General features: G+C 37.1%; 2 protein-coding genes across 5 annotated transcripts in view; both read right to left on the reverse strand.

Annotated features, from left to right (window-relative positions):
• LOC306880324 (A-kinase anchor protein 12-like) overlaps window positions 1-7,562 on the reverse strand; it is a 37,346-nt gene extending 29,784 nt beyond the window's left edge. Inside the window, exon 1 of the mRNA XM_079433797.1 lies at window positions 7,223-7,562. Coding sequence (XP_079289923.1) covers window positions 7,223-7,333 — 111 coding nt within the window. The 5' untranslated portion in view covers window positions 7,334-7,562. The remainder of the gene's footprint in view (window positions 1-7,222) is intronic.
• A 3,275-nt stretch (window positions 7,563-10,837) lies between these two features.
• The window catches only part of LOC306880326 (monofunctional C1-tetrahydrofolate synthase, mitochondrial-like), a 45,956-nt gene continuing 39,485 nt past the window's right edge, over window positions 10,838-17,308 (reverse strand). For all 4 annotated transcript variants that reach the window (XM_079433801.1, XM_079433802.1, XM_079433800.1 and 1 more), the window contains 2 exons: window positions 11,910-12,034; window positions 10,838-11,760 (listed from right to left, as the gene is read on the reverse strand). In XM_079433801.1, the coding sequence (XP_079289927.1) occupies window positions 11,945-12,034 (90 nt within the window). In that variant the 3' untranslated portion in view covers window positions 10,838-11,760; window positions 11,910-11,944. The remainder of the gene's footprint in view (window positions 11,761-11,909; window positions 12,035-17,308) is intronic.

Consider the following 17,308-nt stretch of genomic DNA (forward strand, 5'->3'; position numbering starts at 1 on the left):
GTAACTCAGAAGATAAGGAAATACGATGAAATTGCTTGTTTACTTGAGAAAACGAGTGAAACTGAGGAGCACAGAAACATTTGTTTGCTCCATATTGTTAATTAAAGATGATATGTCTCATGTATTATAAACGGTCTCTTCTTTCTACCTTTGCCCTCAGTGGCCTCTGGTTTTTCTATTCTGGAAGACTGTGTTTTTATGTAACTCTGGCACTTATTAACATTTTATGAGGCCAACTTTACTTCTAAAGAGGGAGAGAGGGGAGGAGGGGACTTGAAACAAAAAAAGAGAGTTAATGTGATGTGGGGGACAGTGAGATTTGGCTGGTGAAAATAGAACCCTTCTATTTTGACCCATGTAAACAGGTCCTTTCTAATTGGAGAGAGCCAATGAGACAAAGAGAGGGAAATTGAGATGGCACTAGCAGGGTCAGAATGAGTGAAAAGACTGTTTGTATTTCTAAACACAAATTTGGTTCAAAGCTTCACCGATTCCTTTTCTGTACACAATAAACAAAAGAAAGCATTAGAAAAAAATTCAATGAATACACACCAAAATGTATCCTCACCAAGGGTGATTTTATATGATTTATATATAATTCGAAAATTCAGTAAAAACAATAATACTGTGAATTATTATTACAATTTAAATAATTGTTTTCTATTTGAATATGATTTGAATTGTAATTTATTCCTGTGATGGCAAAACTGAATTTTAAGCAGCCATAACTCCAGTCTTCAGTGTCACATAATTCCTCAGAAATTAATCAAATATGTTCATCTGATGCGCAAGAAACATTTTGTATTTTCCTATTATTATCATATTGAAAACAGTTGTACTGCTTGATGTTTTTTTGTGTGGAAATTATAAAAAATTTTATGATACAGCATATATTTGATATAGAATATTTTGCAACACTGCAAATATTTTCCTTTCTGAATTAAAGTACTAATTTCTTTTAATTACAATATCAACTCAGACTACATGAAATATATGTACTGTATATATTTTATGATATCTAGCTAGGCTTTTATGGTGTGAAATATTTATAAAAGTTGCATCTTTAATTCCACATTAGTAAAAGAAGATTGTTTATTTGGATCCCTGCCCTTCTGCCAGCAGCCATCATGTGCCTCTGAGAACAGACCTGTCAAGACACAGACAAGCTCTATGAGTAAATGAGTTAAATGATTTAAAAATAGCTTAAATCTCTGCTCTAAATAACACATAATCAGGGGAATAACTGTATCTTTAAGCAGGAAGTAACTTCATGAGCATCAAGCCTCCTCTAATTTCCTTTTCTGGACAGGAAGTCCTGCTCTGAAACAGGGTGGTCCCTTTAATAACTGATGTAATTACCCAACAACAAACTATAAACTCCTCATAAATGGATTAGAACTACTAAAAAAAAGAATCAAGAAAATCTGTTTTCTAAACCTGACATTATATGTAAACAGATTTTCTCCAGCCCACCTTCATCTCATCTATTTCTTTCTTCTCTTCCACTTTCCCTCTCTCTGGCTGATGACAGCTCACTCTCCATCTGCATCCTTCATCTAAGTGAATTACTAAGTGCCTCCCTCTTTCCTCTATTAAAAGACTAATGGTCTTTTCATACACTTTCCCTTAATGCATTTCAAATCTGTCATATGACAATGCAGTGAATGTATACATCCAAGTGGTCAGCAGGTGCTTAAACTCATTAAATCTGAACTTTAAAGTGTGAAAATTATATAATAATAATAATCACAAGACTAATTTATTAAATTATTATTATTTTATATAATTGTATATATTAAGGATCCAGATCAGCTGAACAGACAACTTTTCCAACTAACTGAGCCATTTAACAAATTCCTCCCTGCAGTCAAACCTCAGGAAGTTCCCACTCCCACTCTGGTGCATTAGTGTGAATGGGACGGTGGAGCAAACAGCCTGACAGGCCACCATAGCCAAACCACCATTAACCACTGATTCCCTGATGTCTGCATGCACTTCCATGACATCCTGCATTGCATAATATTTGACTCCAGTCCCTATTTTCACTCATATGCTGATCCTGGATCAGATCCTCTGACCATAGGATTTACTGAGCACCACTTCACTATGAACCTCAGTCACTGATTTGAAGTCAGTGTGATCAAAGGCATTTGATATTAATGAATGCTATGACAGGAGAGTCAAAAACTGCCGATTATGTATCATATAAATAAGCCGCAAATTACGAGTTTATTGAGGTGAAAGTCATAATTAATGGTTTGTTAGAGAGAATTGGACCTTAAAATACATTTTTACTCAACATTTTTACATAATTTTTTAAATCCTGATAAAATAAATGCTATCACATTGAACCTTTTATGTTAAAGGGGTCATATAACGTTGCTAAAAAGAACATTATTTGTGTATTATTACACAGTATTTTTGTGTCGTATTATTTGTGAACAATATGTGCATTTGGTGTAATGCTATGCGTTTTAAGGTTCAAAAAACACATTATTTTCCACATAATGTACATTATTGTTGCTCCTCTCTGCCCCGCCTTCCTGAAACGCGTCAAATTTTACAAAGCTCATCGTTCTGAGAAGCGAGGCGTGCTCTGATTGGCCATCCAGTGCATTGTGATTGGCCGAATACCACAAGCGTGAGACGGAAATATTACGCCCCTCACTGGACATAATTACTGATTATAATGACTTATATACTGTCCGCGTAAACATTACCATGTCGGTATTTGTGATCGGAGAAACGACAAACAACAAGCACTACTCTACACTGCTCAAAACTCGCATTTGAATAGTCAGTGGCAGAAACGTTCTTACAGGCTGTGAGTCAGAATCGTCAGACTGTCCTTGCAAAGTTGGAATTGCCCCACTTTATAGAAACAGCCTTTGTGCGAGCCAGCATTGTAGCTTACTCTTCCAAGTTCAGGAAATAGTCCTCCGTAAAATGTGCTGCACACATTCTAATATTTGGGTTGAACTGGAACAGTGTTGTAAATACAACTTAACCACTGATTTCTAGTTGTGTCCTCTTTTGGAAGCCCAAACAAAGTAGTTTAGCTTTCACAGCGATGGCGCCGGTGTACAGACGAAACATGCTACCTATCATATTGTGCTACCAATAAAATATTTGCATTGTTTTAAGGGTAAGTTTAGGGTAAGGGTAGGTGTGGACGGGTAGGTTTAGGGTAGGGATAGGTATGGACATTAAAAAAAGCCTCAAACCACATGAATAAGATGCTGGTAGCACAATCTGATAGATAGCATTTTTCGCTATCGATTTGTGCAACCTATCTTTTTATTGGGAGGTAGCACAATCTCAGCGGGTAGCACAAATCGTCAGAACACAGGCGGCAGCAACAATACTACAGTGAGAATAATAGTTCCGCCGCCTTTCATTGCTTATACATTTGGGCGGTGTTATGAAAATCTCCCCACATCGTGAGGTAGACATGTGGGGGCGTGTTTAAATGAGCCGTTTTAGGAGGGCGTGGCAGAGTCTTAACTTTTATAAAGAATATCTCTTTGGTTTTGAGACTTTAGTCTTTGCAACTTCAGGGACCTTATCTATGCATGAACAGCTTGTAACACTCCAAAGAGAAAGGAAAACTTGAAATTGCATCATATGATCCCTTTAAAGTTTACATGTTTTTTTGTTTAATAAAAACAAAGTTTCATAGTAAGTTGAGATTAGTACCAACGACCATTTTGTACGAATTTAATAACTGAATTTCATAGAATTTATGTACAATTGAGCCACCTATCAATGCACGTTCATCTTTGCTCTGTCTCTCACAGTAAGGTTTTCACCTTAATGAGTGCAAAATGAAAATCACTTCTCAACACTACCTGTATTCAATGTGACCACACAAGAGTCAGCATGACTTCTCATGTTTTTCTCGTTTCTTTCACATGCAAAAATAAATATATATCCCTCTCTCTCCATTTCTCATCTTTACTGTTCTTGTCACCTCCAGCTGCAAAGCACATGCTAATTATCCATCTACTTGTTTCCCCCCCAGTGCCCTCTCTTTCACTCATTCTATGTGATATGTTCCCATTCAAACCAGCAACCTTCCTCCCACGTCCCCCTCCCTGCATCACTCTCTCCCTCTCTCTCTCTAGTTCTGTTTCTTCGGGCTGATGAACACACAGCACCCCTCTGCCCTGGGACCTGTCCTCCAGCCCATCCTAAATGGGCCCTCTGTTCTCCACTACTCCTCCCTCTTCTCGGGTCCCATCCTTTATGAGGCGCTTATCTGATCGCAAACGCTCCCACACCACCCCTCTCTCATTACCGCTCTGACATGTAAAGGGTTTTATACCATTCTTCATAAAGTTAAATAAGTTTAGGCAAGCTAATCGCATGTTTCGAGTGTTTTCAGGCTTTGAATAGTGTGACTCTACTCCAGATAATCGCAACTAAAGGGTGTTTATGAACTTGTCAATCAGTGCATTGTTGGTTTAGAAAAAGGCCCGAGTGTGTCTCTCAAAGTAAGGGAAACATAGGCATTATTGTGAGTTTATGTTTGCAATTGAGTCTTGGGGCTTAGCCATTGAATCCACGGCAAACAGTCTGAAAAGAGTTGAGAGCTGAGGTTCAGCCCCTGTTGGTTTTTTGACAAAGTGAGTGTTTTGGAGGCATTTCAGGGGGAGGAAATGTTAAAATGTGAGGGGATGTCTAATAGGTGCTCAAACTCGTGTATGTTTTGACCCATTTTTAGATAGCGCGAGTGTGTGTGAAAGAGAGAAATTACTAAAATCCCTATGCGCACCAGAGAGGATGTTTATCAACCACATCTCCAGTAGGTCGCCTCACACAAATGCTGTATACACAGCATGTAGTTGTATTTCTAAAGCGCACACACACATACACTGTTGACAGGGCAGTCTCTCATGTCTTGCCAGACCACACCTGTTCAATGGTCCTTATCTGATAAATAACAAACACTCGAGTTTTGCATATTCCATATCTCACACGTTTCGACATGTTTCAGTCTAGATTTAGATTTACACAGAATTCAGAGAAGTCACAAAACTGAATGCGTTTAAAAGGGGTTTTTGTGTCTTGTTCCAAGAACTACATGTTTATTCTTTTAGGCTTGCCTGTTAAAAAAAGGCATATACTGTATACAAGCTCAGCTGGTCAGACAATGATCATGCACTTCGCAGAAACTAAACAGCTGAAGACGAAGAATGGAATGTTGGGAGAAAATATAATGCAAGGTCATTTTCTTGTTTGTATCTTCTTTGAACAGAATTGTAACCCTTTTCAGGAACAATGTGTGTCCCATCATTTCTCTCCTAAAACAAGCTGTGGTCTGTTGTTTATAAAGTTTCGTAATTAATGCTGTTGTTGTGCTGATCAGCTCCAGAAGGCTGAATGTACTGGTAGATGTACAAGAACAAGTACAGCAAATGTACTTTCCACAACTAATACACTGGGATCATCTCTGTAATGGCTTTGTCAATAATGTTCTCTATGGGTTTTTTTTGTTAAAGCACTTTTTAAATAATTAATGTGATCAATATGGGATTTGATTGTGTTAACATCAGATGAAATTATCATAGGATTAATGCCAAAATATTAAAAGGTTATGTTACGGATATAGTTGTAGGTTACTGAGTTACCAAATGTTTCGGTGTTTTTAAATGGCAAACAAAACTATTTGGTTACCAGCATTTTTTAAAATATCTTTGTGTTCTAAAGAAGAAAGAATTTCATATGAGTTTGGAACGACATGAGGGGGTATTCATATTTGAATGAACTATTACTTTTAAGACTCACTCAAGCATCTCTTAAAATGATGTAACTGTATAATAAATTATAGTACAAGATTCATAGTAGTCAGATTCTGTCAAATATCATCCTGTGATTCTTGGTAAACCCCTGAGTTTCTGCTTGCTACATTATCCCGTCATTTTGATACATAGCTTTGAAGCAATATAACACCAAGGTGTAAGTTATGCATCCCGTGATTTGGCACATGACAAGAAATAACAGCATAGTGCAAATTTGTGTCTCTAAATTAGGTAAGGCATCACGCAAAAGTGAAAAATTCCCAGCCCAATCTCATGAAAAAACAAAACTGTTTTGCAAGGTGATTTCTTATGAATATATACAATTTGACTTGCAAAAAAAACTAACATCATTTTAACAAACAAACAACAACAAAAAGTTAGCATGAAAGTCCATGCTTGAACCTAACCATCAGTGGGGAATAAGCAGATTTTACGAAAAAGATGTGATTATACGAATTCATACAAATCAACCACCAATTTGTCAAAACAATCTTTTTTCTTGCTCCAGAATAACTCAGAGTGGGGTTTCTCTCATCAGCAAATGGAAAATGGAAAACCCGGAGTGGATCTAAAACACAGAAAAGGACGGGAAATTTATGTTGCTCCAATCACAACCTGTTCTGGTCCGTTTGTTGTTTAGCAACTCACAAAGAGTAAAAATGTTCAATATAGGCCTATACTAAAATATAACCAAATTAACTTGCCAAATTTTTACTCTATGCCCTCTATAAACTCTAACGTCTTGTTTAGAACACCTGTGTATTATCACACTTGTGATATTTAATATCAACATGACTAATATTCAGTATGACAGTAGCTACTACTGCATTTGAGTGTTAATGATATATTCAGAAGCAGAACTACTTGAATGACAATTCTATTATAACAAGCACACATATTCAAACACTAATGAGCCTTTGACTCACTATGTCATAAAATATTAAGAACATGCACCTTCATCATGAAGAATTGTGAACGGGATATAAATGCAGTCATATCTCAAATTTCTTTTCCCTGATGGCATCCCATGTTGTGGTCTGGACCAAACAAAGTGTCGCACCTCTGCTGTAAAAACCGGTGGAGTCGATCTGACTGCCTCAGTACTGCATCACTGCAAATCTACTCATTAAACTTGAAGAAAAGCTCTAAGAATAGACATAAGCAAACACGTTTCAACGTTTTCTCGAATAGCATACCTGCTGAGGCGAATCACAAAAGCGTTCAGCGCAGTCACAGCTGTCAGAGGTATCAGGTGTGTATAAAGCAAAGCTCAAAATAACTAGCTGCGCCACACATCTGACTCGAGGGGTCCCGAATGGGGATACTTAGGTGAGCATGTTCATGTTTTACTCCTCTTTTACCCACACACATCCAAAATGTCATATCAGAGCGACAATATTACTTTTCAAGCGCAGTGTTACCTTGCCGTCGACGTTTTCTCCATCCTGGGTGTCGCTGAGCTCCGCGCTGATGTCCTCTGGCGCATCTTCAGGGCTCTTCGCGTCCAGCTGCACGGATGGTGTCGCTCCCATGATGAACAACGTCGCTGTTTCTACACTCTTAGTCAAATAACGAGCGTTCAAAAGGAAGTAGGTATCCAACAGCCCACACAGAACGCCCTGCAGTCCGTCCCGAGGGTTGTCTGCTTTGGAAAGTGTTGAAACGGGTCTGTAGGTTCACTTTTAGGAGCCCTCCTCCCATCAGTATCACACGGAGAGCAGCCAGACACGCCTTACACACAGCATCAAACCAGAGAGAGACCTGGGAGTGCAACACCATCAGTTTACACAATTACAAATTGAATATGGCTAACAACCTCTGAGATTATCATAAAAATTCCAGATTTAGATGGACAAAATACACTTTGAGGCAAGAAATTACAATTATGTCTGGTTTATAAGACGATGTCATTCTTAAATAATTAAAATGAAAATTTAATTTAATAAAAATAACTAATTGAAAACATTATTTTATGTTAGTATTACTACTCACAGTACAGTTACAATAACAAAATGTTTCCCTACCCCTATAAAACATTTTTGAGAACAAAAAGTGCTCATTATAAACTATATGCTTGATATTCATTTAAACTGCTTATGAAATTTCATAGAATGTTAAGATTTTTAATACAGCACCTGCTTCTTTTAGTAAAATTAAAAGTATGCAGAACGATTCATTTTACAATGGCATGCAGCAGCAGTAATACAAATATTAAAGCTTAAGCTTCAGCCCTGGTTTTATTTACAGACAGTGGGAATGTCAACATTGGGTGCCGGATGGGCCTCCACAGAAAAACAGCCCAATGGAACGTGTCCCGCAGGAAATCTCGAATTAAGAGGGCACTGTAGTTTGCGTCCACATGCATGCATCTAAACCAACCGTGCAGTGAGGTCCCTCTTTCTCTCTGTTAATTGCATGTTTGGCTGTGCTCCAAGGCATTTTGTTTAGAACCTTTAAATGTGTAAATTACAGGCCACTTGCGATTCACAACCAAGTTTGCACAAGCCACCTCGTGGTGGCACGATACACTGGTTCTGTGTAGAGAAGTAAACACCTAGTGTAAGGGTTAAGATTAAAATATATAATGCATTCAGTTTTCTTAAGCAGTTTAAGAAAACCGAATGCATTATGCATTAGTTTAGGTAATTTGGTTATGTTTATGTTATGCAAAGAACATTCCTCTATATGCCTATATGCTGTGCTAGGCAAAATTTTGGTCATTGTTATAGGAGAACTATAAAGAAGAGAAAAAACATTTAGCTAAAGAATGGACTGAAGACATGTTTGCCTTTCAAAAATACCCAGACCATATTTAGAGGCAGTAGTTTGTGGTGGTAAGAGAAGTGGTATGTTTTGAGCACATTGGTAAGAGAAGTGGTATGTTTTGAGCACATAGGGGAAGTCGTGGCCTAATGGTTAGAGAGTCGGACTCGTAATCGAAAGGTTGTGGGTTTGAGTCCCCGGCCGGCAGGGATTGTAGGTGGGGGGAGTGAATGTACAGCGCTCTCTCCACCCTCAATACCACGACTGAGGTGCCCTTGAGCAAGGCACCGAACCCCCAACTGCTCCCCGGGCGCTGCATCATGGCTGCCCACTGCTCTGTGTGTGTGTGTGCGTGTGTGTGTGTGTGCATTTGTTCACTACTCACTGCTGTGTGTGTGTGCGCACTTGGATGGGTTAAACGCAGAGCACCAATTTCGAGTATGGGTCACCATACTTGACAATACGTCATGACTTTACTTTACTTTACATTGTTAAATCCATAATTTAAAAAGGCATAAGCAAAAAAGCTCAGGTCATGGCCTGTATTGCAAGGGAGTTTTTTTGTCCTCAAAAAACTTTCTCTTATTACTTAGAGCAGTATTTATAACTTAGATCCAACATTTTATAGGTTGTGGACTCCGAATTTCATCAAGGTTCACACTGTATCGTAATACTTTCACACTGTAATTGAATTATGTAACATTGACTTTGCCCAGTGTGACCCCTCGCACATGTACTACCATGTCCAAGTGATTCAAAATTATAATTTTGATGTTCAGTTACTTTTAGGGACACTTGGTGCAGAATGACAAATAAGCTGAAATCCAAAGCAATTACATTTATTAGTAAATAATGACTAATTTGCCTTTTAGCTGATGCTAAATGAGGCAAATAATAATAATAATAATAATAGGTGCTTGAATTGCCAGATTTTGTCTAAATGTCACAGCTATAAAATAATTGAATCAGCATCACTGTGACCCAGACAACATAATTGAAACATTACTGATTTGAGCTTCTTGACAAAGACTTGAACTTTATGAATTGCCTCTAAAAAGGACTGACGTTAAAGACTCAGTACAGCTAATTCAGAGTTCCCAGTATTTGTTAAGCTAACAGGCTGATGCTGTAATAACCACAATGATATTATTATAATACCATTCAAAAGTTTGGGGCTACTACGATTTGTATTAAAGTGAAAGCAAAGACATTGATTTTGTTAGAAAGAATTTCTATTTTAAATAAATGCTGTTATTTTGAACTTTCTATTCATCAGAGAATCCTTAATGCATCATGTATTCCACAATATGTATATGCACAACTGTTTATGAATATTGAAAATAAATGTTTTAATCAGCATATTGGATCATGTGACACTGAAGACTGTAGGCTGCTGAAAATTCAGCTTCGCCATCACAGGAATAAACATGTTAAAATACTGAAAAAAAAGTCATTTTAAATTATAATATTTTATAGTATTACTGTTATATTGTATCTTTGATCAATTAAATGCAGCATTAGTGTGTATAAGAAATGTTCAAAAACATTACAAAAGCTTACCAACCCCAAACTTTTGAACTGTAGTGTATTGGGTGAAATGCATTAAGCAGTAAAAAAAAAAACTACAAAAAGGTCAAAAGGGCAGCATTCACTGTAGCAGCAACAAAAACCCACACACTAAATAATAAAATAATTACTTAACCCTCTTTTAAAGCACACAATCTATTTGGTTTTTTTACAACATGGAAAAAAAGGAACAATAACACCCTGGACTACTGGCCATTCATTTTGGGTATCCAAAAGAAAAAAAACTCCATAAGGCAAGAGATTAAAAGTACAAGTTTTTGTGTGTGAGTATTTGAGTAAATGTCAAGCTGAGCTGGTCAGCTAATTATGGGTGTCTTCAATGACAGAAGCAACAAGCCTCTCTTTGAAAGGGGTATGAATGAGTACTGCTGCCTTCACAGGGTGTCTCTGATGGGACTGCATCCTGTAGAGAGAATGGAAAAAGAATGGAAAGACCCTGTGGGGGTCAGTCGTCTGCTACTGTTTCATACATCACAGCTCTTTATCCTAATAAAAGACCAAAAACTCTAATCTAGAGGAATTTCATCTTACCAGACCAACAGTCTGACTTCACAATATGGACTAGTGATTCATTAACTCGTTCATACATGTGCACACATCACTAATGCATTCTCTCACACACACAATGACTGCTGAACCATTAAATGTTTGGTAAAAGTGGCCTATTGATAAACAAAAATAAAATTAATGAATGAAAATGTTCAGTATTGTTGTTTTATTTTTGTCTGGCCAGTCATCTTGTTCTGACTGCCTTTTTCACTGTAGAATCTATCATCACTGGGAAAATACAGGTTTTCAGGCATACATAACTTACAACAGTCAATGGAATTCTTCTCTACTCATGTAGCACACTGTAGTTTAAGACTCAGAATAACGGATGACAGTGGAACGTCGAAAACAAAACTTTCTGGCATGTACCCACATTGCATGCTAAAAATGTGCATTCACAGGTAGTGAGATCTATGCAACACTTTATAACACAGAGAGAGAGAGAGAGAGAGAGAGAGAGAGAGAACAGGTGTCAAACCACTAACACCACTTGTAATTTTGTTTTGTGTAGTGTCTAAATAAAAGCACCTCAGACTTATTTATGGCATATTTGGCTATAACAAACATCTGAAATGGTTTAATGTTACACAAGGATAATAGTAGCAGTATTCAAATAAAAAGAAAAGAAATGGAAGTTTGCTTGAATACTGTTACCATATTCCATAGGTAATCTGAAACATTTAAGACAGAAATATTAAAGGATTAATGGAATGTTTAGCTATATAGAATGAGTTTAAAAGCTTATATGCGTCACTCAATTGTAAACACTAAAACACTATGTAAACAGAAGTGTTAACAGAAAGAAAAATGAAATGTAAAGCCTAAAACTCCAAACTCTCCAAACCAACAACTAAAAATTTTATTAAATTTTAGGAAAAATAAGAAGCTACTGCTAAGTATAAAATTCATGAAGTAACTAAGATTTAGGAGTTAAATTTGGTTAAAAAACCCTGTGCAAAACAAATAAGAAGGAATGTTTGTCGATCTAACACTAGAAGGCAGTGGATGAGCTGAAATCAGTGGCATATGAATGGAGGCCTTCACGGACACTGAGGAACATCTAAGAATGGGAGAAAGCAAGAAAGAGGGGAAAGAAATTAACGGAGAGAGTTTTAGGTAGATTCAATCAAATCTGACCTTTTTGTTGTGCGGCATGTGCAAAACAAAAACAAAAAGTAATTGTTCTGTCACTCTTAATTGTGTTCTTACTGGTCAAAAGCATGTGTGGGACTGTAGAAATGTCTTCAGAAGAGTCCTTTTATCTCCTCCGTCACAGGATCAAGGTCAATGTCATAGAAACAGGGTCGCGTAGGCAAGCCTGGCATGGTGCTCATCTGAAAGAAATGTATAATTCAGTGTACAAGAAAAAATTTACATTTTATTAGCCAATAAAAACATCACAGCACACATTAAAAGAGTCTGTGTGAACTAAAGTTTAGCCACTTAGAGGACTATAACTGAAACATAGTTTGTTTTCATTAATAAACGAGTAATTAAATTAGTCCATGTCCTTTAGATTTATTTAGCTTCAAGATCATGAATTCATTCTTATTGCTGGTTTCAAAGATGTTACAGCATGTTTAACAAACCACCTAAACATCCATTCTAGGCAAATCTTGTTACCTACAAATGACTTCTCTGGCATATAAATCTCAATTACAAACAGAACCTAATCTAGATTTATCATCTAATGCATGCAGTTTTTTAAAGAGACAACTGTGGTCCTTATTAGCCCCCAATTTTGCCATAATTTTGAAACTGTTGTGTCTATTACTATTGTGATAAAACATAAGGATGCCTAAAGATTTTAATGTTTTAGAATAGGAATTAAACATGGATTTTGCCAATGTTAACAGGCCAGTGTATATAAGTAATTAATATTCACTAAGATTTAAAATATTATGCAGATTTAGGATTAAATTATTAAAAGTAAAATGTAAATGTCATAATTTTAATTCCCTAACAACAAAATCTATAGCCAGTGGACAAACCAACTGATTATATAAAAGAAAAATGAACAACCTTAAAAATACCACAGATTAAAATCAAGTGACTGGCACACATGTGAGACCTAGGCAAAAGAAATGAATTATCTGAATTAAATTATCATTAAAAAAAGAGACCACGACAGAAAAATAGAGAGAGAACAGTGCATCATTTATCCAGCAATTTCATGTTGCCCAGACAATGGAAACTATCATTTTCAGAGGTCTCAGATATAAAGATTCAAAATGCCATGGACGTATCAATCTGAAATGCTTCAGCTCCAATTTCTCATGACTAATTAACTTTTGTTTTCATGTTCTGAGAATGAAGAAAGACATCCATCCCAACCCTCCATCTTTTCTTAGAACAAATCCTCATCACAGCAAGCAGAGCTTTAAATATTTTAGAGAAAGATGCCTCTCATGCATGACAACCCAGGAGCTGTTTTATAGCTTATTAGAATAAATTAACTTCCTTATAGAAAGATAAGGTGATCCAGTTGACTAATTTGAGCTAAATCTGACTATTCAGTTTTTCATTTCTACTAAAAGTAAAACAAGTTGGCAAACTGACAAAAGGTACAGTCCACAGCATGACATCTCACAATGTGGCTGTACTAATGGGTAAATCCCCATAGATTGGATAAATCAACTTTGAATATGACCCAAAGAATGTAAAACAGACCAGGGTTGGGACTATGTCCAAATTATTCAAATGTTGGACATACTTAGCAACTCTACAAACTTCTTACCAATAAATGGCACTTTCTTTCAATTTGCTTAAATACTCTTATGGCAGAGGGTGGAAATTACTTTGGCGTTTCAATGCAATATGCCAAACTGTTGTTAAAAGCCCAAGAGACTGCACCCAGATTGGTCAGATTGAAGCTATGACCCTCCCCCTATCTCTGAGACAGACTTCACAACCTTTCTTCAGAAGAAGATGAATTCAAATTCAGAACAAGTATTCAGAAGATGATGAAAACTATACAGGGGGTGTCAATGCACCTATGGCCCCTATAAAGAGTAAACCAAATGCAACTTCCCTTAAAATTACATCCACTTGCCTGCGTGGGGTTGAGATGTTTTTTGTGCCAAAAAAACATACAAGGGATTTAGTTATTGACCAAGATACGAATCTGCACTTCAGCAGTTTGATTTTTCCTTTAGTTTAAAGAGTTCACTTCGTGCCGTCATATGAGCATTGTCACGCATATAAACTGAAAATCTAGTTGCCATTCCAAATTAAGCCAAAAAAATTCCCACAATTATTTCCATACACAATACTCCATTATGTAGTCACTGTGCAAGAACAAATGGCAACTTAATTAATTTGAAAACTTGGTTTAAATAGGCCATGTTTTCCTTACCGCAGACCATTGTGTCTGTTTATACTTTCTACTGAACATGCTCTTTGCACTAGTCTGCTGTTGACATGTGTTCATGTCAGTGTGGTGGTCAGGTTGCCAAAACACCATAAGCCTTCCAGCAGTCTCATCAGGAATTCATTGTGCGGCTTACAGCAGACACGGATTTGGGCAATAAATTTCCTTAGCTGAATGGAAGCTAAGATCCGTTGAGTTTCATTGTTCTCTGGCTGACCCCTCCCTCACATATATGGTGCATGACATCAGTTACTTCTTCCTGTAACCCCCCATGCCTGCTTTGTCCCTCAGGGCCTAGCAATGAAAGTAACAGGCAGAATGACATACCTGTCTTGTAGCCTGAACCACACAGTAATGTAATGAAATGACTGGAACAGATATGACTTGTCCGTATAATGATTACATGCCATTTAAAATGTAAGTTGACTATGACTGAAAGACAGGAAACGTGTTTATAAAATAACAATCTTTTTAGTAGCTGTAAAAATGGACTAAAAATACTAATGTTTTAAACAAAACTGGAGTAAAGTTTGCTAAAAGATTTGAGCTTTGCCATCATATAATATATTACATTTTAAAATATATTAAAATAGAAAACAGTTATTTTAAATGTAAAATTAACTCACTAATCACAATTACTGTTTACAACATTATTGTTTAGAGGCATTTAAAAAAAAAGAAACTCTAAACTTTGAAACACTAGTTCAAAAATAAAAAAAAATAATTATCATACTTAATCTAATTTCAAACTTTCTTGCATGGTAAACTTTATATTATATCTTTTTATTATATATACACTCACCGGCCACATTATTAGGCACACCTTGCTAGTACCGGGTTGGACCATCTTTTGCCTTCAGAACTGCCTTAATTCTTCGTGACATAGATTCAACAAGGTGTTGGAAACATTCCTCAGAAATTTTGGTCCATATTGACATGATAGCATCACGCAGTTGCTGCGTATTTGTCGGCTGCACATCCATGATGCGAATCTCCCGTTCCACCACATCCCAAAGGTGCTCTATTGGATTGAGATCTGGTGACTGTGGAGGTTTGAGTAAAGTGAACCCATTGTCATGTTCAAGAAACCAGTCTGAGATGATTTGAGCTTTGTGACATGGTGCATTATCCTGCTGGAAGTAGCCATCAGAAGATGGGTACACTGTAGTCATAAAGGGATGGACATGGTCAGCAACAATACTCAGGTAGGCTGTGGCATTTAAACGATGCTCAATTGGTACTAAGGGGCCCAAAGTGTGCCAAGAAAATATCCCCCACACCATTACACCACCACCAGCAGCCTGAACCGTTGAGACAAGGCAGGATGGATCCAACAACCATTCCACGTTCAAAGTCACTTAAATCCCCTTTCTTCCCCATTCTGATGCTCGGTTTGAACTTCAAGTCGTCTTCACCACATCTAGATGCCTAAATGCACTGAGTTGCTACCATGTGATTGGCTGATTAGCAATTTGTGTTACCAAGCAATTGAACAGATGTACCTAATAAAGTGGCTGGTGAGTGTATATTCTAAAACTAATAATTTTATATTGTCAGACTGCTGCTATTAATACCTATTTATTTATTTTTATTATGCTGCAATTAATTAATATTTGGAAAAACCAGCACCTTAAAGGATGAGTTCACTTCCAGAATAAAAATTTCCTTATAATTTATTCACCCGCATGTGATCCAATATGTTCATGTCTTTCTGTCTTCAGTCGCACAGAAATTAAGGTTTTTAAGGAAAACATTCCAGTATTTTTCCCCATATAGTGAACTACAATGGCAGCCATTGGGTTGAAGGTGGACCTGGAAAATACTTAAATCAAATTCCATAGTTTTCCAAACCCTGTACGAACCCTGATATAATTTTTAACCACAAATGCTCATCTTGCACAAGCTTTGCGATGCGCAACTTCACGCATTATGTAATGAAAGGTCAGGTGTGGTCAGTTCTTCGTCTGTGAACTTTGGTTAAAACATTTAGGGTAGGGCGAAAAACTCCATCTCATTAGAAATTAAATTTAATTCTGGAAGTGAACTAATCCTTTAAAATTGAAGCAATGACTCAGTAACATCTGACTGTATTGCAATCAAGCAAGTGAAAAATCTAAAGGATAGATTTGAGGAAAGAAAAAGAAAAACAGAACAGCACAGAGATGAAGAGATTACACTGAAGTTCAAAGCATTGGCAGTAAATTCTGAGACGGGTTGAAGGTGAGAGGTCATGTGCGTTGGCCGTGTGTCCTGCAGCAGGCCCATGGAGATGAAAGGGGACAGAGCGGTGGTCAGACCGGAGGGGCTGGGTCAGTCACCCATCTCCCAACATGCCGCACAACGGACACCTCACCCCGACCCTGACCCCACTCTGCAGCCAGGACCTCACTCTCAACCCGGAAATGAGCTTCCTTCCCTAGGCCTCACCCAGCCAACAAAACACACAACGACAAAAAGGTACAAAAATGCTGGCTCGATCAAACTGGGTATCTATAATGTGACAAAAAATCCAGCTGGTCAGGATGCTCAAACAAAGCAATATATTGATAGCGTCACACAAAATATCAAATCAAAATGATCACATTTAACCTGTTTTTAATCAGTCAAACCGATTTTAAATTTTGACATTCATTTCCATGCATGTTTATAAATGTTTTTAATTTATAGATTTAAAATGCACAAACAAAATTGGAGAATAAAAGAATCTTGCTTCATACATCCCTCCTGTTGGAAGTCTGACTAGAATGGTGGTTCCTAAGGTGAACCAGCTGAGTTTAGGAAGAAAGTAGAGAAAACACTGGGAAAAATCCAGGGACGGAGTATCTTAATGAAAACCATAAATATGCGTGCACGCATAGAAAAGCATGGGTCATTCAAAAGTTGAACTCCTCTCCATTAAAAAAAAGAAAAGAAAAAAGAAACACACATGCTCTAAGGGCTGTTTTCACAGGACTTAATCAAACAGTCTCAGAGGTTTCATTGTGAATCCAAACTGAGAATCCAATAGACTTCTCATTAAAGGAAAACTGCCTTGACCAAACATTGTCAAGAATTCAGACAGAGAGATATATCTGCCTTAGGCCAGGCAATATTGGCTTTTAGAGAGCAAAAACATAAAGGCAGAGGACTTTGGAATGAGTGGCGTTTTAAAAAGCCCTAACAAGGTCATAGATCATAGGTTCAACCGTAATCCTGGATCCTATTAGTAACTGACACTTTTACTTACCAGCAAGGGAAG

This window comes from Barbus barbus, assembly GCF_936440315.1.
Source record: "Barbus barbus genome assembly, chromosome: 14".
In the NCBI taxonomy this organism is placed as follows: Eukaryota; Metazoa; Chordata; class Actinopteri; order Cypriniformes; family Cyprinidae; genus Barbus; species Barbus barbus.